The sequence below is a fragment of the Enhydra lutris genome, unplaced genomic scaffold (genome assembly GCF_002288905.1).
Source record: "Enhydra lutris kenyoni isolate GAN:26980312 unplaced genomic scaffold, ASM228890v2 scaffoldscaffold18, whole genome shotgun sequence".
NCBI lineage: Eukaryota > Metazoa > Chordata > Mammalia > Carnivora > Mustelidae > Enhydra > Enhydra lutris.
The window spans coordinates 19,050,854-19,077,569 of NW_019154102.1; the positions used below are offsets into that span (position 1 = coordinate 19,050,854).

Sequence of the window (26,716 nt, forward strand, 5' to 3'; positions counted from 1 at the left end):
TCTGATAATGTACTGCATTAAATTATAGTTTAACTATATCTTAAACTGTATGATTCCTAGAGCATCTTTTTCTCCAATGACCTACTGAAGAAATAAGTATCTATATTCAATACATTGTCCATTTTTGAAGCATTTCCTAGTCAATTTTAAAAATCTTATTTAGAAATAATATCAATCCATTTCTAATAGCTAAGTAGAATAATTTTTTAATCTGCAGGGTATTTTAAAAACCAATCAACTTGACATAACCTCCTAATTCCAGGAATGTAAACCATAATTCAACCTTCAATTTTCCTCTTAACATATTCTACTTTACTAAAATGAATTCCCATCCTGCAACTATGAACAAGAAAATTGTAGTTAAAATAATATTAAAAGACAAAACCTCATTATTTAGTATTAGATTAATAGTCTATAATTCTAATCTTAAAAATATCTATAGCTATAACCTCTCCAACTTGTTAATTCCCAAGGAGATTAATAAAAGATGTGATTAACATCTAAACTTAGAGCAGACTGTCATTTGGAAAAAACTATGTTAACAATAACTACACCATAGTCAAATAGATCAACCCATCACCCTTTATGGTTCTGACTAAGGTTAATGAGCACAATTTGTCATAAATTTCCTAGTAACTCTGAAAAACTGAATTGAACAAAAAGATTACTTTTTTCATAATGCTTTATAAAAATAGAATAAAGGCTGGAGCTGTCTTCCTTGGAACCTGCACAATATTCGGCAATGTGTATGTCATTAAATATTTGTGAAATGAATAAACAACAACAACAAATGAGCACTCATTGCACTACTACCATTTAGTTCCTTATTATGTGCCACGTAATGAGTATTTCAAATTCTACATTATAAAAGGCAATACACTCAACTAACATTTTAGTTCTACTACTTTTCCTAATAAAACACTGAACAAATTATTTACTAAGAAACTCCAATTTAACAGAATTTAGAGTTGGATTTTCACAAACCAATAACTTGTCCAATGATTTTCTGCAACTGAATGACATTTTTCATTTTTTTCTTTATGAAATTAGAAATATACAGAAAATGCAAGTTGTAAGTTTCCTTGTAATAAATAACGCATGCACACTACACTTGCTCATAATAATATTTATTTCTCTCGTGAAGTTACTTTTTCAAAAAACTAGAAATTTGAGAGGATGAGGATGAAAAAAGGAATGAAGCAACTATACATGTACTTCCACTTCAAAAACTGTCTGACATCTGAGCCTGAAGACTCTCTGCATCTATCAGTGACTTCCTCTTCATGTGCCATAGAAAGAGTTCAACATGCTTTACAAAACCCATTACATTTTAAGACCATTTCCAATATCTTCTACCATAAATCAAGAAATCCATTTATTCAAGGTTACTTATGGAGAATTAATCACACAGAAAATTTTAACAACTTCTTTTTCAAAAATTAAAGTACTTTACTGTACTTGGCATTCCTTTACATAATGATGTGGATTCACAGACTGAAAGCATTAAAAGCATATAATTAAAATTCAAGGACTGAGAGATTAAAAAAATTTTTAGCATGTAGAATTCTCTGTAACAAATATTCTGGAAAAATAAATCAGAATATAAACACAATATAATCTCCTTTGGACTTGTCCTCTCCTTAACTGTGGTATTATATAAACATAGAAAGTTGTTCCAAAATAGTTGTATGTACTCAGTATCACCTCGAAAACATGTAATCAAAAAAATCTAAAAAGTGAGACCAAGAGATCTACGGGCACAATGCATAGGCAACAAGAACTCATGAGTTTCTCTATTCTTAATTATTTCTAAAACCTACCTCCCTAATTTCAGGGGCAAAATTATACAAAAGAGAAAAATAAACAGTCAGCTATACAACCTTTACAGCTTTTATTGATAAGGTATACCCATTATGCCAAAATTGAGCCATCAATAGACAGCCTCATTTCCCATCTAAAGCTAATGAGAATATATTTTACCTTAAATGGAACAAAGAGGCAAATTGCCAAGAATTAAAATATAACCTCAAAGTCTTAATTTCACACTTCAAATATCAAAAAAAGCAATAATTCCCAGAACCATGAAAACATGATGAAGTAGCTACATAGAAAAAAAAAAAAAGGACATTTAAATCATTTCATTCTTTCTTAATATTAACAGGGAAAACAGATGTATTTATAACTTCAGCCTTCAGATAGCATACTTCATAAAGTCATTATTCATTTAAAATAGACAAATGTTTACAAAGAACATTTAACTTAAATTTCAAAGTTGCTTGTAAAACTTGAAAAATTGACCTATACAAGGAAATAAGAGTCTTTTCAAGAGAGATGATTAAACTATAAATATAAAATATATCACAGTGTTAAAAACCTCATTGTGTTCTATAGGAAAATCAATAAAGATTAACTTAATCTTTCTAGGGAAAAGAATATTTAGCATTATAAATTTAAAATGTAAATTTTATATATGAATTCAATAACAAATACATTTAAACCTTGAATTGCCACATAATCATCTATTTTGTGGAAAACAATAAAAAATGATGTACTTTTTCAATATATGTACATCAAAACCAAAGGGTTAATTTTTACTTTTTCCTTTATTGGCAACTTTGGATGCATTTTTAGGTTTTGGTTCCCAAAGGGCATTTTTCACAAATCTTGAAGCTGCACCTCTGTCCAGCTTGGCAGCCTTTTTCTTGTCTGTTATTTCCTTGACTCTGTTCATGTATACTCTGATTCTTTCCTTAAAGATAAAAAAAAAAAAAAGGCAATAAATTTACTAAGCTGTTCACCACTGCTAAGCTTTATTATACTATCCCTCAGTTAAATTCAACAGATATGTATTTATTGCCTATTGAGTGGTGCTAGTAAGTGCAAGTGAATAGGATAAACATGCTCCATGCTCTCCTGGAGTTCACAGTCTGCAGGGAATGGACATTAAAAAGTCATTTCAGAAGTATTTGGAGTGTTTCAAAAGAGGAAGAACTAGACTAAGACATCCTTGAATTGTTTACATGTGGTTATACATGTTTTAATTTAACATTAACCTAAATCCACATAACTCTTATGTATCCGAAGTCTATAATCTAAAATAGAGCTCATATACTTGTATGAAACACACAAATTAAACTCTCTTGAAACTTTTCTAAACCGAAAATAGAAGAAATACTATTTAACTGGTTTTTTTTTTTATTTTACCTTCTAGTATCACAATTAAAATAAGCAAAATTAAAATAAAAGGTTTTGGGGGCGCCTGGGTGGCTCAGTGGGTTAAAGCCTCTGCCTTCAGCTCAGGTCATGATCTCAAGGTCCTGGGATTGAGCCCTGCATCGGGCTCTCTGCTCGGCAGGGAGCCTGCTTCCTTTCCTCTCTCTCTGCCTACCTCTCTGCCTACTTGTGATCTCTGTCTGTCAAATAAATAAATAAACTCTTTTTTAAAAAAATTTTTAAAAAAATACAAGGTTTTTTGTTCAATTTTATAGTTTTGATCAATAAGCACATGATACTTTTAATCAAATACACAGTTCTAATCAGACTTTACAAGGTGAGAAACATAATAGGTTGCCATACCACTTCGAATCTTCTGAGACCATTAATCAGAATAAAGGGCTATTCTCTACTTTCACTGGAGAAATAAAGGGGATGACAACCAAAAACAGCATAGTAAATGATAAATCACTGATAAAAAGCAAGTTTCATTAAAGTAATAAAAATAGTTACAGAAATATACTCAGAAGAATTCAAAACCCCTAGAATTCTTTAACTGTGAAAGGCTGACAACTCTGCTCAAAATCCTCTCACGGCTCTCTACTTCCCTTAGAGTAAAAGCCCAAGTCCTCCCAACATACACCCACCCCAGGCTTGCCTGGAATGATCTTCCTCAAATATCTACACAGCCAGCCCCTCTCTCCCTTCCAGTTGGCTCAAATGTTAACCTTGTTAATAGGCCCTGCCATTTAAAATGGCAATCCTACTCAAGCACCCCAATCCCCCTCATCTTATACTATTTCTTTTCCCATAACATATAACTTTTTAACATATTATATATCTATAAATTTTACATATAACTTTCCAACATACTGTGTATGTATATATATTATTTGTTTACATTAATTGCTTGTCTCCCTCCACTAGATAGTCTGGCATCAGTGACAAGGGCAGTGGTATTCTACAGCTTTATTCACAGAGGAATCATCTCACTTGGATATAATGCCTGGCTTCCAGTAGGCACTCAATCATTTGTTGAACAAAAAAAATGACTATTTTCAGTGCCTTTCCCCACTCATGATATACATGACAAACAGGTTTCCTCTCATACACTAACTCTGTGATCAATTAGTGATGTCTGTCACAAGGTCAGAAAAGGGAAATGGGTTTATGTATGCTTTTTATGTCCCAAGCATCATTCAGAATATGAATGTACTCTCCATAAAGTGGGTTCTGACAGAGAAAAAAGACAGATGATGATTTTATCCATTTCCAATGACAGAATCAAATATTAAGACACCTCAAATAGCTTTGTGTTAAAGGAAAAATGAGAAACCTTATAAATGTAAAGTCCATACTAGAAAGTTGAAAACAGATGATACAGGGCATACTTCTTAAGATTTTAAAGTCAGTATCACTGGTCAAATAAAGATCTGTGCCTCATACTGTTTCACATTTTTGCTTTAAGTATTTTTCACAATTTCTGTATTTAAAAATAAATTTGTTTTCTCCCCAAGAACTTTAAAAGAAGACAATGCCTTAGTCCATATATTTATAGAATGAAGACAAGATATCTGGTTTATTCATTTTTTTATAAATAAGTGATCAAGTATTCTAAAGTTGTAAATAACATACATATCAACCACCATAAGACTTGACAATAATAATATGGTGTCAAATGTATTTCACATATTTACTTCATATCTTATAAACAAAGAATAATTAATATTCTTATTCATAAAGCCAAGTCAAGAAGGTAACCATAAGTTAGATTTCTAATTTTTTCTTTCATATTGAATGATTTAATTTTTGAAGTCAGCAAAAACTCCATGATACTAGACCTTATATACTGTACTTATACATCTAAATGGAATACAAAGACAAACCTAGAAGATTTATTACAGGTTGTAAATATGTCACTAATGCAGAATTACTGGACAGTACACATACAACCAGTGCCAAAAAAGCTTTTAGCTTTGTTGCTGAACTGGATTCTTTACTGCTGAGAAAATGAATTAATGGAAGAATTGAAAAGGTGGGGGAGAAACTTTCCCGTCTTTGCTAGTAAATCAACTAGAATATACTTTTAAGAATTGTGTAAGAGTTTAAAAAAAAAAAAAAAGGCAGTTGTAGAGATGAACAGGATTTCGAGAATTTATAGAAAAAATAATATGGAAGTTATAAATAATTACTTGAATTTTAACATTTTCCCATCCAGAGATTTATATAATATATGGAACACTATTTCTCTAACAAAGGTAAGGAAAAGACAGGAGGAAATCTGGCTCACTTTCATAATTTGGACTTTAAATAATTTTGTTCTCCATCACTAGTATGATAAAGGTACTGTGAGTTTGACTTCAGGAATACCACAACAAATAGCCAAATAAAAAGAAATCCACTGCAATCTTACCAATTCCTGCTTTACTGGATGTTCCTTAGGATTAACTCCCTGAGTCGCCAAATAAACTGTAAGACAAAGATTTCATGGAATAAAATGGCATATTAGTTAAGAGCATTAATTAAAGAAACTCTAGTTACTCACAAATAAGAAATGTCACAAAAAATCATTAATTAAATCTTAAATTATTCAACCTCTATGTAATATTAAATTTTTATGTGCCTCATGGATATCTGGTATTCTGACTTGAAGGAAATAAATATTTGACTATTAAAATTGCCATAAAGTATAACTATATATAAAGTGCTAGCACTTAAAAAATAAATCACCTTTGAAATAATAAATAATTTGCTAATTAACTCCAAATTAATATACATACCCCAAAACATTGAATTTAATGTGTAAGCAGAAACTAAATCCACTTTGGCTTGTTCAAGGGGGTCCAACTATTAAAAAAAAAAAAAAGAGAGAGAGAGAAAGAGAAAGAAAGAAAAAAGAAATACATACAAATTTTGAGCACCATCACATTATTTTAAACTTTCACCAAATACAATGTATCAAAGAGATATTTCTTTTACTTCCTATAATCCAATAACCAAATGATCTTGAAAATAATTTACAAAAAAAAAGTTTTGTTAACTGGTGATTTTTGCCCACAAATTTTCACTTCAGGGTATCATCTTTACTTTAGACAAGGAATGTGTATAATCCAAGAAAAATTCTTTTCAATTATTTTAATTTCAGGAGTTATGATCTGGGTTTTGTATGTCAAAAGTAATTTATCAATATAAACACTGTACATGATGCATTTATGTATAAGAGGCAGGCTAAAATGCTTAGGCAATACCAAAGACAGAAGAAACATAATGAGATTTGTTTTAGACTGTCAAAGTCAATTTACTCTTTTTGTCCTATAGGGTTTCCAGAAACCCTGATAACATCATTGTAATATTTAAAAGGTCAAAGATAGAGCCTGTCAAAAAGAATGTTGTGAGTGTTCCTTTTTCTCAAAACCAAGTCAAAATAAAAATATAGTTAGTAAGTACTTCCTAAGGTTGGAGTTCTGTTTTGTTTTTTCCCCCCTAAAAACTTATAAAATTGAAATTAAGGGGGAAAGGAGCATATGTCAGTCATCTATATCCTCTATATATTTTCATAACATAGCACTCTGTTTCATGAATTACGTTTTAGAAATTACATTTTTAAAATACCTTCTGCAACAACTCATTTCTAGAAACAGACATCATGGTCTTCAGCATCTCATCCACAGCACCAATGGAATTCTCAAATGTTGATAAATACTCATGAATTTCTACTGGATAGTCTTCATTAATTTCTTCACCTGCCATTATGACCAACTGGAAAAAAATTAAATTCTTAGAGTTCATGGGAGGCAGAGACTGCTCTTTAGTTTACAAAAACAAAATCAATAGGTTATATTATGTATTTAAAAAGTACTAAAAGAATTAAAACCTGAAGATAATTAAACAAATCTTCTTAAAATATAATTTTAGAGCAACTACATTCAAACTTTCCCTCCTCAAATTGTTTGGGTGGCAGGAGAGAAGAGAACCCATCCAAGTCCACTAATGCTACATATATCAGAGCCTCAATACCTTTCAAGAACAAAAGACCAAACATGGATTATCAATAATCAAAATCCCAAACTTTAAAAACTTTCAAAAAAAAAAAACCTGTTGAAATTAAAGACTAAGCAAAGCTATGAAAGTATGATGAGTATATCCTATCCCTTATGCTTGCTGAAAAAATAATAAGCTCTTTCTTTGAAAAACTTTGAAAAATTTTAGCCCTTCTAAATTTAGGTGTTGATCTAGCAGCATAGTATATTAAACTAAAAAATTAGAAAACCTAGGTCTGAAATAGCTTATGACTATTTATCACTAAAATCATTTTTAAGCCTGTATTTACATTTATATATGTTCTTTAAGCCTCTTTAAAATATTAATAAAAAATTCAGAGAGTTCATAAATCACATAAAATTTACCAGCAGAAAAGAGGAAACCTGGGAGAAATAAACAATATGATTTTCATTTAGGCTAGAGTATATCTTGACAGCCCATTCTTTTAAAATTCATATTTATATCATAATACATAATATCAATGTGAGAAAAACCAAAATCCGCACCAACATATTTAATATGCTATCTAACACTAAATTTTCAGAAGCAATTCCAAGCTACACATACCATCTGTAGGTTTAAAAAATACATATTAGCTGAAAATACCTCTTTCATTACAAAGCTACGTAGAACAACAAGAATGTGTAAAATAGCAAAGCATAGTAGAATTGAAGTAAAGAGACTTGGGTTTTCTGTCTTGCCTGATCACTGAATTTGTCACCTTAGATAAATCACTAAAAGTCTCTGGGCCTCAAATATTTCATCCATAAAATAAGGCAGTTGGCTTAATGATATGTAAAGTCCCTTATAATTCTAAATGTTACGACTATGTCACTTAACTTTAAAAAGTACTGTTGGAATATTCAGTGACAATGTATCAACATTTCTATTCAACAAGTACATTCTGCTGAGACATCTGGTTTCATTTAAAAAAAAAAAAGTGAAGTCCATCTGACTATCACTACTTGGGCTGTAAAGTTATTATCTAAACTACTGTGCAACCAGCAATTAAACAAAGGACATGATAAAAGAAAACCACACAGGAAGGAATTGTGTGTATATATATATTCATATTTTGAAATAGGAATTCCTATTTCAAAAGGCTAACAAAAAATATGTATTTGCCTCTCATCCCTCCCCAAATCTCTCCAAATGACAGAAGAATCCAAAACTAAGTCCATAGTAATGTTGGAAACATCAGCAGACCTCAACAGCATAAATTTTTGTAAGCTAAAGAGCGAATGGGATCAGGGTGATCAGAAAGAGAGTCAAGGAGGACTCCAATCCCCCACAAACAAAAGAGAAGGTGAATATATGAATAACTCCAAGACAAGGGCACTAAGAACTGGGCCATGAGGGCTGAAAACAGCCAAACCAAAATCTCTAGATCTTAGAAGGCTCCAGCAGCTGCTGCCCAGATAAAGGTATAAGTACAAGGGATATATTGCAAATGTAGAGAAGACTTAAGAGTTTATTCTCCTTATGAAGAATTTTAAGCCAATAAATTTGAAAATCTGGATGAAAAGAATAAGGTGCTGGGGAATGGGTAATCAATTATCAAAATTAACCTAAAAAGAAGTATGTAAACCAAATAGATAAACCACAGAAAAAAAACTTTAAGGTCAAAGAGCTACCCTCCAAAAAGGCTCCGAGTCTGGAAGATATAGGTAATTTCTTTCAAACCTTTAAGAAACAGTTAATTCTTATGGTACTTAACTATTTAAGAACACACCAAAAAAAGATGAAAAACTGAGATACCTATTTCATAACATGCAGAAAAATAAACTCCAGATGAATTAAAAAGGTAAATGTATAAATATATTAAAAGATTATTAAAATATTTATATGATCCACATGAAACCTAAATGCTATAAAAGGAAATGAGTGACAGACTTAACTACATAAAAACTGGAAAAAAAAAAAAAACTACAATATGGTAAAAGTATACCATACGCAAAGTTAAAAGACAAGAAACAGCCTGGGAGAAAATATATACCAAAATATAATCAAGAATTAGTTAGATTATATAAAGAACTCCTACAAATTAAAATAATACAGACATCTCCCATCAGAATGGCAATAATTTTAAAGATTAGCAAAGTTCAATGTTGGCAAGGGTATACAACGAACGAATATAAATTGGCATAAATTTTTTAAACGTACATACCCTTTGACTCATGAAGTCTTAAGAATGTAGCTTACAGAAATCCTTGTATACATACATACAAATTTATTAAAATGGACACCTTTAACTCTTCTCTCAGTCTCTCCCACTTTCTCTTGCATCAGTATTTCCCTCTGCTCTATCATTAAACATAAGATTACCACATTTTATTTCTCCATTTTTGACAACAAAAGAAACATCTTGACTTCATATCCCCTCCAGCAAAAAAACCATTTTCCAACCTTGGAAAGATGTGCTTATTCTAAGTCCCAATTCTTCTCCTTCCATTCTTTCTTGAATCTGCTACAATCAGGTCCCCTCCTTCTCACTCAAAATTGCTCTTGTCAGGGTCACCCTCATAGGCAACTTAAACTCTATGGTCAATTCTCAGTTCTCATGACTTGACATTGTTCACTCACTTCCTTTAGTTTCCAAGGCATCTCATTTTCTTGGTTTCCTTCCTACCTCATGGCTCCTTTCTTGGTCTCCTTTGCTGCATCCTGTTCATATGATCAGCCTCTTATCCTTGATATGCCCACAGGCTGTCCTTGATTCTTTTTTTCCCTCTAATTTACTCCCCAGGTGAACTCAGGACTTTAAATTGCATTAATATACTGATGACTCCCAGGTCTTTACCTCCAACTCTGACCTCCCCACTGAACTCCAAATCACATTTCCAACTGCTTACTCAATAACTCTGGTTGTGTGTTAATAGATTCTCAAATATAATGTGCCCACACCAAAATCTTGCCTGCTAGAGTCTTTCCAACTCCACCTTTCTATCTGTTCAGGCATAAAATTACAGAATGGTCCTTGACTCTTCCATCTCACCCCATATTTAAGACATATTTAGAATGCAACCATGTCCCAGACCACCTCTATTGCCACCATCCTGGTCCAAGTCAGTCCAAGCCATCGCTGTTGTTGCCCAGATTGTTACACAGGCCTCCTAAATGACCTCCTTGTTTCCATTCTGACAGTTTACTATCAAGAAAGCAGAGTGATCACTCCAAATCTAAATCAGATTATATCATGACCCTGCTTGGAAATTTCCAAAGGCTTACCACACTTTGTTCAATATAAGACAAAACTCTTTTTTTTTTCAAAGATTTTATTTATTTATTTGACAGACAGAGATTACAAGTAGGCAGAGAGGCAGTCAGAGAGAGGAGGAAGCAGGCTCCCTGCTGAGCAGAGAGCCTGATGTGGGGCTCGATCCCAGCACCCTGGGATCATGACCCGAGCCGAAGGCAGAGGCTTTAACCCACTGAGCCACCCAGGCGCCCCAAGACAAAACTCTTACAGTGGTTCAAAAAGCCCGGACTCAGACACCTTGGTGACTCAGTCAGTTAAGTATTTGCCTTTGGCTCAGGTCCTAATCCCAGGGTCCTGGGATGGAGCCCATCATCAGATTCCCTGCAAAAAGCCTTCCCTCTGCTGACTCCTCTGTGACCTCATCTCCTCCCACTCCACCTCTTCTTGCTCATTCCACTCCGGGCGTAAAGGCCTCATTGCTCTTCCCCTTCACATGGGGCATGCCACTACCTCAGGACCTTTGTACTTCTTCCCTTCCTAGAATGCTTCTCCTGCACCAAGAGCTTCAGAGCTCATTACTTCACCTTCACCAGATCTCTACTCAAATGTCTCCTATAGGTAATCCTTTCCTGACCACCCTTTGTTAAAACGCAACCCCCCTCCGACTTCCTGTACTCCTATCTCCTTCTCTACCTCACAGTGCTCAGTAGCATGACATATTTATTTTACTCATATATTGTATGGCTACCACATGAGAGCAGAACTTTTTGTGTTTTGTCCACTAGCACTAACTGACAGTCAATAAACATTTGTTTAATGAAAAACCTCTAACAAAATATTGGAAAGACTAAGCTAAATATTCATCAATAGGGAAACAGTTAAATGAATTACAGCACATCCATCCAAAAGAGTATTAAAAACAAATAAGTAAATCTTTATATAGTAACACACAATGAGAAATGGTGAAAAATTCATAGAACATTGTATATAAAACAATATGTATCTAACATATGCCATTTGTTTTTAAAGACCTGCATATATGAAGATATGTAGAAAAAGGTCTGGAAAGAGATATACAAAAAAGAGACATTCTTTCTGAGAAGAGTCAGGATTAGGGAATAGGATCAAAGCAGACTCATTTTTTTAACTCTTCATTCTTCATGATTTTTTTTTTTTTTTTTTTTTGAGAGCCAGCATGCGTATGCTAGTTTGGGGGTGGGGGGAGTTGTGGCGGAATGAGAGAATGAGAGAATCTTAAGCAGGCTCCATGCCCAGCTTCAAGCCAAAGTGGCTCAAGCCAAAGGGGCTCAATCTCACAACCCTGAGATCATGACCTCAGCCAAAATCAAGAGTGAAAGGCTTAACTGACTGAGCCTCCCAGGCACCCCTAAATTTTGTTATTTCAAAAAACATGTACTAAAATTGTAATAAAAAACAAATCATTAAACTCAAATAAAGGCATATTTTAACAATGTATTTTGGCTTTTAACAAATACTACAAATATTAAAAACACAGTAAGGCCTTTATTTAAATAGTGTATTTTTTTTTCAACCAGTTTTTGTATTTGAGAATATTTTTCCTCCCCAGAATCATGATGGGGATTTTTCCTGCAACTATTCCTGGTCCCTAAGCCCCAATAAACAAGCAGTTATTTATTGTTAAAATGGGTTAGGGTGAACACTGAAAGCAAAGCAGTAAGCATAATTACCCTCACTAAATATGAGGGTAAAATAGTTTCTTAACTAAAAAAATAAAGGCAAGGAAGACTACAAAACAATGGTTCTTCTATTATCTTCTATTATCAGAAATTCCCTCCAATTCATATGATTTCTTCTAACATTTTATATAGATAGTTCCTAAGTATTTGTTTCTTCCACAGGAGAAACTACAAGGAGCTGCAGAAACTTCCCGCTGTTCCCTTTGGTACTCAGATCCCAGAATGAAGCCATGAAATGTATGGTATTGGCAGCAACAGCAAACATTTGAAAATCACTGCCTATGAGCTAGGCACTGTTCTAAGTACTCTATACACATTAACTCCTTTACTTGAGGGTGAATAACTCGCCCAAAGTTGTATATGGCAAAATGTCCAAAGAAGGGGAAGAAGAAAATAACTCAACTTCCTCTGCTCCTTACCCTCTCTAAAGGCATTTCTCGACCTTTGACCTGCTCCTTCTAGAGTACCAGCAGCAGAGATGGAGATGGGAAAGTGCAGGAGAAAATTTGCCTCTTTCCATCCTAAGGTCTGGCTAAGACTAAAGCACAGATGGAGGGAACCCTTCCTAGTAATCCCTACAGGATGTTATTGCCACTCCATCCCTCTTCTCACTGGTAAGGAAAATCATAATACAGACAGAAAAGGAGGGATGCACAACATCACACAGGAACAGAAGCTATTCCCCTACTTCCTGCCGATGATTCTCTTATTTCAGGAAGGTCAATCCAGCCAGGAACCTGAGAGTGACCCCTCACCCCTTCCTCAGACCCCAGATTCAATCAGTCCCATCAATTTGGCCTCGATGGCCTTACACCACAAGCTTTCCTCCACTCTCACTCACTAGATCATTTCAAGAGCCTTTGAGTAGTCTCCCTTCTGTCAACTTTTTCCACTTTCAATTTTGGAAGGTTACAAGATATGATTTTTCTATCAAGATACTCTAGTCATGGTACACCTCTGATTAAAATTGTGCAGTAGCTCCCCAATCCCTCAGTATGGATACCAGGCCTACCATGACGTGGCCCTTGCTTGTCTAACCTCATCTTTCATTGTCCCCCCTCTTCCAATCCTAGAGCTATAGCCGCAATGGCAGTTTTCCAGATGTGCCACACCCATTCACTCTAACTTTTCACCTAGATGGTTCTCTGTACATTAACCATTCTTCCCACTTAGCTTTGTTCAAACTTTGGACATAAGATCAGGTTTTGCTTCAGCCAGTGAAGACTTCTCTGAGTGCCACCTTACCATTCTCTCTGAAAAACACAACTACAATCTGTCATATCACTTAAAACACTATCTGGTATTGTCTGTTTATGTACTTAACTTCCCTTTGACTACAAGCTCTTTGAGGGGGCTGTGCCACCATGATATTCTATCACCAGTGGCTGATACATAGAATGACTATGCCTCAATCTAACCAAGACAATCTCAGCTTGTGTCTATTGTTTCCATTGGCCATCCACTCAGCTCATTTCTCTTTCAGAAGTCCCAGTTTGAGCAATAAATCATATGGTCACCCTAAACAATGTAGGTTCTCTGACCCTTACCACAAGTCCCCACCCCATTTTGTGACAAAATGGCATCAGGGGAGTTGCTCCTGGTACCAGACAGGGCTCACCCAGAGCAGCTGAAGCAATAGGAGATTTGAAGACATTTACTGCAAGAAACCAACAGGAGATATATGAAGAGATTTATTCCAAGAATCTGGTTTGAGCAACTGTGGGGGCTGGCTAAGTAATTCCAAAATCTACAGGGCAGGCCATCAAGGAAGAGCATACTAGAAGTCTTGGCTACAAGCTGAAATTGCTGTCCACAGGTGGAATTTCTTTTTTGTCACAGAAGCTTCAGCCCTGCTTCTAAAGCCTTTCAACTGATTGAATAAAACCCATCAGATTATCTAGAATATTCTCCCGAACTTACAATCAGCTAATTTGTAGATTTTAATGACATCTACAAATACTTTTACAGCAACACCTAGGTTGGTTTTGGACTGAATATCTGGGGCTGCAGCCTAGGCAAGCTGTCACATCAAAAAAAACCATCACACTCCGTTAAGCCTCTGGAACAACAGCAAGAAAAGTACATTACTGACATTACAAGTTGCTGTTCTGACAGAATTTCCCCCACAATAACCTTGGTATTCCTAACTGTCAGGTTCCCAAGTAATAAAACTAGACTTCAAATTCCATCTAACGAATATGAAGGAATGACAAATTGAAAAAAAAAAAATCACCATTTTGCAACCCCTAATGAATTTACAGATTCACACAACAATCACTGACAGATAAAGGGTTGATGAGGGAAGTTTACAACACAGGAGTGAGACAGTTACTACTTAAGCCCAGGGATCAATCTCCACATCACTGAATTTAGGACACAAACATTATGAATCTCCCGATGTGAAGCAACGTGATATACACAGCACCATCTCTGTAACATTTCCAACTCCCCCCAAAAAGTTGAGCTGAATCTAATTGAGCCTTTAAAGCTAACTTCCATTTTACAGGAAATACAAAGGATAGAGAAACAAGTTACCACAAGAAAGCAAACAGACGAATCTAAAATGAGAAATACTCTACTGGACAATTGACCTGGTTTCTGTAATAAAGTGTAATGAAGAAAAACTAAGAAAAGGAAAAAGTAGAGGAAGATGAGATTAAGGAGATGTGGGAGAGCTAACAACCAAATGGAATATGTAGACTTTGTTTGGATCTTGATTCAAATCAAGTGTTAAAAAAATATTTTGAGACAAAAAAATCTGCATATGGATCAGATGTTAGATGACACTAAGAGATTACTGATAATTTTGCTATGAAATTAGAATTCAGCTATGAAAATGGCATCATAGTTATATATAATGTTATCATTTTAGGATGCATACTGAAGTACATAAGGGCAAAATTACAGGACATCTTGACTTTACAATTTAAAAAAAGCTAGTCTTCATGAGTTGCTTATACTTTGAGAATAGAGGTAAGAACCTATGTGGGGGGGCGGTGGCACCTGGGTGACTCAGTCAGTTAAGTGTCTGCCTTCAGCTCAGGTCAAGATCCCATGATCCTGGGATCAAGCCCCACACTGTGCTCCCTACTCAGCAGGGAGTCTGTTTCTCCCTCTCCACCCCACACCCTGCTTGTGCACTCTCTCACTCTCTCTCTCCCCCAAGTAAATAAAGAAAAACTAAAAAAAAAAAAAAATAAAAAAAAAAAAAAAAAAAAAAAAAAATATATATATATATATATATATATATATATGTATATATATATATGTGTGTGTGTATAGGGGCACCTGGTTGGCTCAGTCGGTTGAGTGTCTGACTCTTGGTTTCAGCTTAGATCATGATGTCATGGGTTGTGCGATAGAGCCCCTACTCGGGCTCCTCACTCAGCAGGAAGTCTGCTTGAAAGATTCTCTCCCTCTGCCCTTCCCCCCACTTGTGCACTCATATGCTCTCTCTCAAAATAAATGAATCTTTCAAAAAAAAAAGAACCTACGCACATTATTTCTATAATGAAATTAGATACCTAACTCACAAACCTAACATTTAGAATATAACTCAGTTCATAAATTGAGGAACACCTAAATAGTCTAGAATACTTAAGCAGCTCCATTATCTGCCATTTTGATTCCAAATATAATTGGGAGGAAAGGGAAGCTAGGTTACTGGGTGTGCTCACCAGATGTGTGACAGTTGTTGAACAAAGGTTATAAAAACAAAACAGAGGGGCGCCTGGGTGGCTCAGTGGATTAAGCCTCTGCCTTCGGCTCAGGTCATGATCTCAGGGTCCTAGGATCGAGCCCTACATGCACCTCTCTGCTCAGCAGGGAGCCTGTTTCCCCCACTCTCTCTGCCTGCCTCTCTGCCTGCTTGTGATCTCTGTCAAATAAATAAATAAAATCTTAAAAAAAAAAAAAAAAAGACCCTGTGGCCTCAAATGAGGTTTATATTACTAACATTTCCAACAAAAGCTGACATTCCGGAATATCTAATTATTTCAATAATGTCATAAATTTCCTTCTATAAAAATCCTGATGCCCACACTTTATCTGGCCCTCCTAAAAATGTGTGCATGCAAAAATGAATAAATAAACATACCAATACAAGTCAAAGTCATATGTAAAACTAGAGAAAATGTTTGCAACACAAAGACAAATAAAAAGGAACCTCTACAAATCAACTTAACAACAACAAAAACCTACAACTCAAAAGAAAAATGAACAAAGAAAATCAGAAGCTCTCATACAAAAGTAATCCAGATGACCAATAAACATAAAGCTATTCAATCTTATAATCAAAGAAACATAAATCACTAAAACAAGATGCCACTTTTCATCTGCCAAACAAGCAAAAATTAAAAAGAGATATAGTACATAATATGGGCAAAGGTGAGCAGAAACAGTCTCTCATGCACTATGAAGCAGAGTGTAAACTGAGTATGGGGGCGTGTTTATGGGAATTTGGCACTGTGCTTCAAAATTATGTATGTTGAAGTTCTTTGAGCAATTTTACTTCCCAAAGAGTATATTTTCATACAAGATAATGTTCAAGGACATCTACTATAACCCTCTTTAAAACAGTGAAACTTTATTTTTTTTTTAATTTAAAGATTTTTATTTATCTATTGACAAAGAGAGAGATATCACAAGTAGGCAGAAAGGCAGGCAGAGAGAGAAGGAAGCAGGCTCCCTGATGAGCAGAGAGCCCGAAGTGGGGCTCGATCCCAGAACCCTGGGATCATGACCTGAGCCGAAGGCAGAGGCTTTAACCCACTGAGCCACCCAGGCACCCAGGCGCCCCAAAATAGTGAAACTATAAAGCAGAGAACCATCTACATGCCCATTAACAAGAACTGGTTAAATAAATTATGATATAGTCATTCAATAAAATACTTTGAGGCAGTGAAAAAGTGTTAAGTAGAACAAAAACTGAACAAGATATATAATACAACCCATTTGTTTTTAAGCAAAAAGATATATGAATGTGGAGGCATACTTGTATATGCGTGTAAATTTCTTTAAAAAAAAAAGATTTTATTTATTTATTTGACAGAGAGAGACACAGTGAGAGAGGGAACACAAGCAGGGGGTGTGGGATAGAGAGAAGCGGGCTTCCCACTGAGTAGGGCAACTGACTCAGGGCTTGATCTCAGAACCCTGGGATCATGACCTGAGCCAAAAGCAGAAGTTTAAGGACTGAGCCACCCAGGCACCCCTGCATGTAAATTTCTTAAAGGATACAAAAGAAGCTGCTAACTATGCCTACTTCCAGAAAACCAATAAACAGGGAGGTAAGGGAGCACATTTTACATTATACGCTCAGAAGGAAGATTTTAAAACAATAATAAATATAACATATTATAATATATATTTTATACATATGTAAATTTTTCAATTATCTGAAATTTTGAAATGTATTCCCAAATATGCCCGATGTCATTTCCCCCAACTTAGCAGCTAAAATTAAACCTGTATTCTTTAGCTCTTTTCAAGAACTATATGAATAAATTCCCTTCTCTACACATAAAATTTTCTAGCCACCATGAGGTCGTTTTTCTCCCTATTCTCATGTACAAAAGCCTCTCAGGCCTTGTTCTCTCCTTAGAACTCCTAGAACTGTGAGGACTCCAGTCGCCACCATTTTTTTGCCTGCTTACCCCAGCTCCCTCATCACTCAGATCAAGTCACATCCATTAGTCTCACAGCGCTCCCGGTTTCTCCCTGTCATTGTTGTAATTTTATACTTCTGTAATCATTTCATGAATGCCCATCATCCGCACTAGACTGTAAGCCTGATACAGGGCAAGTCTTTGCTCATTATTACATTCCAAGTACCATGGCAGCATGTCATAGTTGCTAAATAAGTATCTATTAAATAAATAAATCCTTACTGCCTTGCATGTAGCAAATGCTCAGGAAGTGTTATTCATTTACATGGCATCGTAGAGTGTGTGCTAGGAGGAGTAGGGATAAAGAAAAGAATTGTCAGGGAACTGAGCAAGTACCTGGTTGAGGATAACGAGCATTAATTTGTGTCCTTTGTGAATTTCTTCAGACCTAGAGCAAGAATAATTATCCAGAATGAGGAAATGGCTAGGAGAGGACTTGCAAAAGCAGCCTTAAAACAACTGACTGGGAGGTATGGCCTTGAAAGGAAAGAAGAAAGGCCTTTCCCTCTGCTTGGAATACCCCATCTTCACACCCCATCCCCTATATTCTGGGTCTAGTGAAACATTAATTCTTTAAACCAGCACCAAATGTCCCTCCTCTATAAAGGCTCCCATAGCGTCCAAATGAAAGTATCTCTTCCTCTTTGTTCCCAAGGTTCTCCACAGACTTGGTTATTATATAACCGTCAATCATACCACTTCTCATGTATCTTGATAAATCCAAAGGTGTCAAATCTTGTTTTACTTGATCCATTCATTCATTATATTTGACAAAAATGAACACACTACTCAGCCCTGAATTCCACGCTAGTCCCTGTCCCTCACTAGCTATCTATTCTGTCCCCTCTGCTGGTTTTTCATTTCCCCAAACCTATGAAGGTTAAAATGCCTAAGGACTCAGATCTTATACTACTTTTCTGTTTACATTCACTCCTTTGGTGATTATCTCCAGTCTCACAATTTTAAGTACCATCTGTTCACTGACAACTCCCAAATGTTCTTTTCCAGCAATGAACTCTGCCCCACTGAACTCCAAACTCGGTAGACTCAACATCTCCACTTGGATGACTAACAGACATCCCAAACCTAACATGTCATAACTGAACTCCTAATCTTCCCCCACACACCTGCTTCTCCCTTAGTTTTTCACTTCTTAGTTAATGGCAATTCCACCCTTCAACTTGCTCAAGTCCCTGACAATTAGTTCACTCTTATAATCCACAGTCAATCCATAAACAAATCTGTTAGCTTAACCTACAAAATACATCCAAAATTGAACTCTCACCACACTCACTTCTTTTCACCCTATGAAGCCACTGTATCTCATGTGAATTATTACAACACCTTCCTAACTAGTCTCCTGGTTTTTGCCTACCACACTCTACAATAATCTGCTCTTAACATATCTATAGCCAGAGTGATCCTGTTAAAAACCTCAATCGGATCATGACACTCCTCTGCCCAGAACATTCCACTGGTTATTTATCCTTTATGCTATTCCTTCAAAACGGGATTTATGTTGCATGACATTTGCATCTGCCCAAGACTAACACAATGTCTTGCCACATATTAGGTACTTAGTAACTGTTACCCCTTCAAAACCAATTAAAGTAAACTCCCGACACATTTTGAGATTCTTAATATCAGATTAGAGATTGTACTTAAAGATATTAGGAAGTCATACATGGATCTAAAAGAAAACTATACCATAAGGTACATACTAGGGCTATTTCCATTCCTATGCTAAGTAGAGTTACATACAATTATGAACTAAGCCAGAAAAAATCCAATTTTATAAATTTTTTGAGACATCTGCGGATGTCGCACCAGAATTCTATTACCATAACGACCTTTTTTTGCCCTGCATTTATCTTAGAAAATAATGCTGAAACACACATACAACAATCTATCAATTATATTGCTCCTTTGGCAGACAGTCCACATCGATGCCTCCTTTAATTCCCTTCAAACTTACAGTAAAATCCCTGAGAAAAGATATTTTTTTCCTTTTAAAGGTCTTAACCTCTAAAAAACAAATTTATCCCAAAGTCTGAATAAAGATACAAATTACAAAAGATTGCTCAGATTTGAGATGAATAATTACATCAGATTATAATGAATTTACTTCTATTATTTAATGCTAATGTTTAACTCAAAGTATTTTCAAAACTAGATATGAAGCAGAAAATTATCTTGGAAACCATGGAATTTGCTTATTATAATATTCTTATCTCTAAAATAATAACCATATATAGGACTATTGTGAAAGTTAACTGAGTAACATTGGTAAAGCTATTAGAACAATGCTTGGCTCAGTTACTGCTCAATACATTAGCTTACAGTAATAGTTATTAATTTACTAAAGTGAAAATGACCAAATACCCTAATCCAGTGTGGACTATTCAAAACCATACTTGAAGGGTCAACTGGAATCACTAGCTGAGATAACACATACAAAGAACCATTTGAAAATTAAAATCAGTTTTATGAAAAACTGTATCACCTCTGACCTGTGATACAGACAACATTAACTATCTGAAGGCAGCTATAACACCCTGTAACATTTTGGAAAACCACTGTTCACGGGGTCGTTATTTTATCTTTCAATAAAGAGTTCTAGCATGTCTACAAATCACAAACGGTTCTCTGAGTTTCAATAGGAATTGTCTTTATTTTCGGATCCATCATTTTCAGATCCAACGTCAAAATACAGTTAATTCTCCGTTTAGTATATTATCAGACAGTCCAAAGAGATTAATAAGCGGGGCATATACATCTTTATCAAGCCAAAACTGAACTGCAGTCAACACACAGAAGGATATTAAAGATAATTTAAACAGAAATTTTATTTTGAACCGCACCCAGCTTTCCTGAGGCATAAAGACTTTGTAGAGATTATCGACCACAGATTTCGACTTTAAATCGAAATTAGCCTACCATCTCAGGTGGGCTGATGGCAGGCCGTCTGTGAATGATAAACCGTGATAACATAGTAAAGGTACTTCCCTACACCGTACACTTTGGCCTCCGTCCCTAAACAAGATTTGACCGCAGCTGGAAATTGTGAAGTCATTTTATTTCTCCTTCACCTCCCAATATTTAAAAGGAGGAGCTGAGGAGGAAAAACTAAAGGCCAGACCGAGAGATTGGTGAGAGGCCAAGGTTAGCCAAAGGCGGCAAGCAGCCGCAGAACAAGCCGAAGTGGGGGTCCTGCAACAACGCAGCCTCCAACGCTCGGGTGAGAGGGAACTCATTCGCGACGGCTACGCAGCCCGACCCGCTCATCTCAGTCAGCCCGGGGATGAAAAGGGGAACTCCCAGAAGAAGCAAGCTTTTGCAGAAACACGAGAAAAATTCAAACCCCAGCTTTGAATAATACCTCACTGGCCTTCTACTCCTGTCTCCCGGAAAAGCAGTCGGGCGGTGCTGACGTCAAAGAGGCGCCGTCTCTGGCCGCAGCGCCGGCGTCGCTCTCTGATAACCTCACGCCGCTCGCCCAGCCCCGGCTCCTTTTCCCTGGCCCTCCACCTTCCGAGGTCTTCCGTCCAACCTGTGGAAGGATTTGGGCCAAGAAGGGGGTACCTTTTGCTAGATTTCTATTCTTGGGACACCCATTATAATACAAGTTGAGCATACTTAACCAGAAAAAAAAAAAGTTAGTTATTAATGCTTTGTTCAGGTTTTTATTTTTGCCAAAACTCGTTCCAGGACCTTGGTTCTTAACTACACCCCCAAATGGCTGCCTCAAAATTAACGGCCTAGGGCGGACTCCCAAATTATCTGTGGTGAAACAACAAGTTCTTTAATTCATCACTGAAAGATTCCTTTGGGGTCACCTGGGTGGCTCCAGGATGGAGCCCCTCAGGCTCACTGATCAGCGGGAAACCTGCTTCTCCCTCTCCCACTCCCCCTGCTTGTATTCCCTCTCTCATTGTCTCCTTCTATCAAATAAATAAATAAAAGCTTTAAAAAAAAAAGTTACCTTTGTAAAGTACAGCAAAAATGAATTTATTGAAAAATGGAAAAAATAGGCAAAATACAAGTACGGATTTTTCACTATTAGTTTCAGTAAGCATAAAATTATATTAATAAATACAGTCAGAATATGAGAGGGAAAACTGCTAATTGGAAATGTAGTACAATAGTCCCCCCTAACCATGGTTTCACTTTCTTTGGTTTTAGTTATCTGAGGTCAACGGCAATCCAGAAGTGCTTGAGCCTTCCTCGGATGAATTATTAGGTCAAGAGTCGCCTAACACCATGTCAGGATGCCTGCACCTTTTATGTCAGTTTATCTCATCACATAGGCATTTTGCCATCTCATGTCATCACAGAAAGAAGGGTGAGTACAGTACAATAAGGTATTTTGAGAGACCATATTCACATAGCTTTTATTACAATATAGTGTTCTAATTGTGCTATTTTATTAATTAATGTTGCTAATTTCTCAGTGTGCCTAGTTGACAAATTAAACTTTGTCATAAGAATGTATGTATAGGAAAACGACAGTATATACAGGGTTCAGTACTGCCTGCCCAGTTTCAGGCATTGGGGCGGGTGTTGGGTCTTGGACTATAGTCTCTAATGACAAGGTGGGGACTACTGTAAGCGATTAAGAGCATCATTTTTACATTTGTAACTTTTTATATGTGATACATATATAATCTGTAATCAGTATATTGTATGCCTTAAACTAATACAATATAATCAAATCATTATATTGTATGCCTTAAACTAATACATTATATTGTATCCCTTAAAACTAATACAGTGTTGTAAGTCAGTTATATCTCATTAAAACTGGCAGGGATTGGGGAATGGAGAGGAGAAGAAAAAAAAGAAGTTATCTAAAACTCTGGCCACAGGGTGGGAAAAATGCCTCCTGAAAGCATTTGAAAACCACTGCCTTATGCTACATCACAGTTTCTGTTACTCTATTTCACATCAGGAGGCTGAATTCACCTTAGTGCTAGTGAATACTCCAGCTCTTAGCTACAATAAGAGACTCAAGATTTAACAAAATAGGTGGCCTTGGCAGTGGGAGATAAAGGCACTGACCGCATTCCCAGAGTACATCAACTCCTTCCCATTCGATTACTTCACAGTACAAATGATGATGGATGATGCAAAAAGTAGCTGTTCAGGACAAACTAGCTATGTGACCCTAGGCAAGTCATTTAATCTCTCTGATCCTTACTATTCTCATTGGGAAAAATAGAGCTGATAATGACATGAGACAAATGAGGCACCCCAAGTGCTTTCCCTAGTGTCCAGCACAGAGTAAGCATTTAATAAATATTATTTATTAGTAACAGGAATTATCACCATACAATATTATCACTAAAATAAAGGAAATTAGAAAACTCTAATGTTGATAGAAAAAGAAAATTCTGATGTTGAATTTGGGAAGTTTCTTAGATCTTAGTATTCAAATTGTGTATAATAAAATTAGGTTCCCAATTAATATCAGAGTAAAATACTAGAACTTTTTTTCTATCTTCTGGATGATAACAAAAGAAAATCACTATTTTACAGCCCTCGTAATAATAAACTCAGGTGAGAGTCATCAGTAGGTGCTGGAACTGTTAGGTGAAAGTTTGATGGAGAGCAGGACATTTACACCCCCTTAAAACACTTCATCATAGGTTATTTTTGAATTATGAAAGTAAAAGCAGTAATTTTACCATAGCTAAAGCTGGTAGATATAAAACCAAGTGTTCTATTTCAGCATCACTAATGGGACAAACTAACATCATATGTTTCCTTTTGTGATGCATTAAGACCAAATCATCATTTAATGTGTTATTCCTGCCATAAGGGTATTATCTGAGTCTGATCCTCAGGAAATATCAAACACAACCAAAGTGAGGGACATTCTTGAAAAAAAAAAAAAAAAAAAAAACAAAATTGAGAAAATTTTTTAAAAAAAAAAAAAAAAAAAAAGCTCTACTTTAGAAATGTTCATGTCATTAAAGATTAAAAATGAAGAAGAAAAGAACTGTCCTAGATTGAGAGACTAGAGGGACCAACAGCAAAAGGCAATGTGTGATCCTGGATTAGATCCTGAATCAATGAAGAAGAAAAAAAAACTCTGCAAAGAATATTATCGGGGCAGTTGGTAAAATTGAATATAGATTTTATATTGTATAATAGTTTAAATCTAAGTTAATTTTTTTGTATTTGATAATTGCACTGTGATTATGTTAGAGAATGTTCTTGCTCCCAGGAGATGCATGCTAAAATATTTAGATTAAGGGTAAAGGGACATGTTGTCTACAATTTACTCTCAAATAGTTCTGAAAAAATACTAATAATAATAGTAATTATATGTGAAAAGAGATATCAGATGTGGCAAAGTGTTTGGTTTATTTTTTTTTTTTAAGATTTATCCATTTGTTTGAGAGAGAGAGTGGGGGAGGGGTTAGAGGAAGAGAATCTTCAAGTAGACTCCCCACTGAGCACAGAGCCCAATGTGGGGCTTGATCTCAAGATCCATGAGGTGGTGACCTGAGCCAAAACCAAAAGTCAAGCACTTAACTGACTGAGCCACTCAGGTGCCCCAACTGTTTTGTTTATAATTGGTCAATCTAGGTGAATGATATGAGAGAGATCATTGTATTATTCTTGTAACCTGTCTATAAATTTAAAATACAAAAGAAAAAAAGAAGGAAGGAGATGGGGAGAGAAAGAAAAGAGAAAGACAAGACAAGACAAAACGGAGGGGAAAAAAGCATGGTGGATGGGAGAAATTCAGCCCTCTAGCTTTGTGGGTGGTTTGTTTACAAGACTCCTGTCTTGTTTGTGACCTTTAAAGACCTGGGATGAAATAATCACCACAGATAATGGTCTATATGTATGAAATATCACTGTGCAGAATATTGCCCATCGCTACCCTCATCCCCTCCCTCAATTTTGAAAAGTAAAGTGCAGGTCATACTAATATTAACAATTCCAATAACAAGCTTTGTTTCTATCTTTGTTTCTTTGTTTCATATATCATGGATTAAAAAACAACTGTGTACTGGTTCATAAGCATTTGGAAGTTTGTTCTCATTCATTGACCTCATTGTTTAATCATTGAGCCAAAAATGGCTAAATCACTGTCCCTACTTCTCACGCTGGATATTGAGAATAAATAAGCAAGTGAGTCTGCTTTACCACTCAGCTTCCCTGCACTCCACTCCCTCTTCCAATCTTGCAGGAGAGGGACTGATGGAGAGTAAGCTTTTCTCAGGCAGATAGGTACAGAGGGATGGAAATCTCTGCATGTATGCCCAGCTCCATGTGGGGCCCTGACTTGCTAGTTCAGAAGACAATCTGCAGTCTAACTCCACCTGATTTCACTTCTGCTGTAAGAAACAGAAAAATTACAGATAATGAGAATTTAGGAGCATATTAGGCTTAGTTCAGGGGAGGTCATTAGTGTTTCATGGCACCCTGAGGAAGAATGCCCAGATGGTAAGAATATTCTATCTTGAAACCAAGTAGGAGATTCTAGGTGATGAGCATTTAATCTCATCACTATCTGTACTGTTTGTCTAATTAATCTAAATAAATAAGCCTCTTCCTCTTCTATTTCTTTTATCTTTTTATTTCTTTGCGCTTTTTTCTTCCTTCCATCTTTTTTTTTTTTTTTTTTTTTGGTTGTTGATGCTGTTGTTTTGTTTTCTGAGTGTTGAGTACTTGATTCACTTGAACCATCTGGTTGGATGAGAAAATTTAAGCTAGGTTGTCAGCTCAGAAGTCATTCTAAATACAAAAAAGAGGTCTATTTTTCCCTTATTGTCCTTGTCCTTTCACATTGCTATAACAAAATGCCACAGACTGGATACCTTATAAACAATAGACAGCTACTTCCCACAATTGTAGAATCTGAAAGTTCTGAGATTAGGGTGCCAGTAAGGTTAGGTGAAGGCTCTCTTCCAGCTGTGGACTATCAACCTCTTGTACTCTCTCTTGGGGGAGGCAGAAGGGAGTTCTCTCAGAACTTATTTAAAAGGGCACTAATCCCATCATAAGGACTCCTCCTTCATGACCTAATCACCTCCCAAAGGCCCCAGCTTCTAGTGCTATCACATTGGGCATTAGGATTTCAGCATATGAATTTGGGGGAGACGCAAATATTCAGACCATAACACTCATCTTCAACTCACTGTGCTTTATTGTCATAAATTATTTACATTAAAAAATGGTATAAAGACAAGATTTTAAAACCTCCCTAGAATTAGCCATTTCAAAAAATTCAGTAATTCAGTGCTTATTTAAGAAATTGATTCCTGTCATACTCCTTAAAAATACCCTGAAACCTTACCACATAATAACATCCTTCAAAAAAATCAATGTTTAGGGGCGCCTGGATGGCTCAGTGGGTTAAGCCGCTGCCTTCGGCTTGGGTCATGATCCCAGGTCCTGGGTTCGAGCCCCACATCGGGCTTTCTGCTCGGCGGGGAGCCTGCTTCCTCCTCTCTCTCTGCCTGTCTCTCTGCCTACTTGTGATTTCTCTCTGTCAAATAAATAAATAAAATCTTTAAAAAAAAAATCAAAAAAAAAATCAATGTTTATAGGTATAGTGAAAGTAAATATATTTATTACTCAGAGTGAATCCATTCTATGAATTGCATGTTGCTCTGTGCCTCCTGCCATTCCCACATGAAGAATAACCTAAGTTTTCTGGAATGATGATCAAGAATGTAAAGGGAAAGGGCATTCTTAGATGGTCCAAGGCTCAGAAATCAGTCCTCATCAATGGTATGGGCATGTGTGATTCAGTTAAGTGCTCTGAATCTAGTCTATAAAACCTGTAAAATCATGATTTCCAACCACTATTGGTCTTCCTAAACTTTGTGACAGAAGTTAGGCGCTATATTTTGCAATTTAAG

The 26,716-nt window shown here is 35.8% G+C and overlaps 1 protein-coding gene across 1 annotated transcript; it reads right to left on the reverse strand.

Annotated features, from left to right (window-relative positions):
• Window positions 1-833: 833 nt before the first annotated feature.
• LOC111148054 (C1D nuclear receptor corepressor) lies at window positions 834-21,335 on the reverse strand. The gene is made up of 5 exons (XM_022504427.1): window positions 21,217-21,335; window positions 6,826-6,972; window positions 5,994-6,060; window positions 5,627-5,682; window positions 834-2,749 (listed from the first exon to the last, which is right to left on the reverse strand). Exons 2-5 carry the CDS (start codon window positions 6,961-6,963, stop codon window positions 2,585-2,587), a joined length of 426 nt encoding a protein of 141 aa, XP_022360135.1. The 5' UTR covers window positions 6,964-6,972; window positions 21,217-21,335; the 3' UTR covers window positions 834-2,584.
• Between the last annotated feature and the right edge of the window lie 5,381 nt (window positions 21,336-26,716).

What these genes read in the sequence shown, in the direction of transcription:
- LOC111148054 (XM_022504427.1), bottom strand. Translation starts at nt 6,963, where the DNA reads ATGGCAGGTGAAGAAATTAATGAAGACTATCCAGTAGAAATTCATGAG. An exon ending in GAAATGAGTTGTTGCAGAAG is followed by an intron (nt 6,061 to 6,825) that starts GTATTTTAAAAA and finishes TTTTTTTAATAG; the next exon opens with TTGGACCCCCTTGAACAAGC. An exon ending in ATTAAATTCAATGTTTTGGG is followed by an intron (nt 5,683 to 5,993) that starts GTATGTATATTA and finishes TTTGTCTTACAG; the next exon opens with TTTATTTGGCGACTCAGGGA.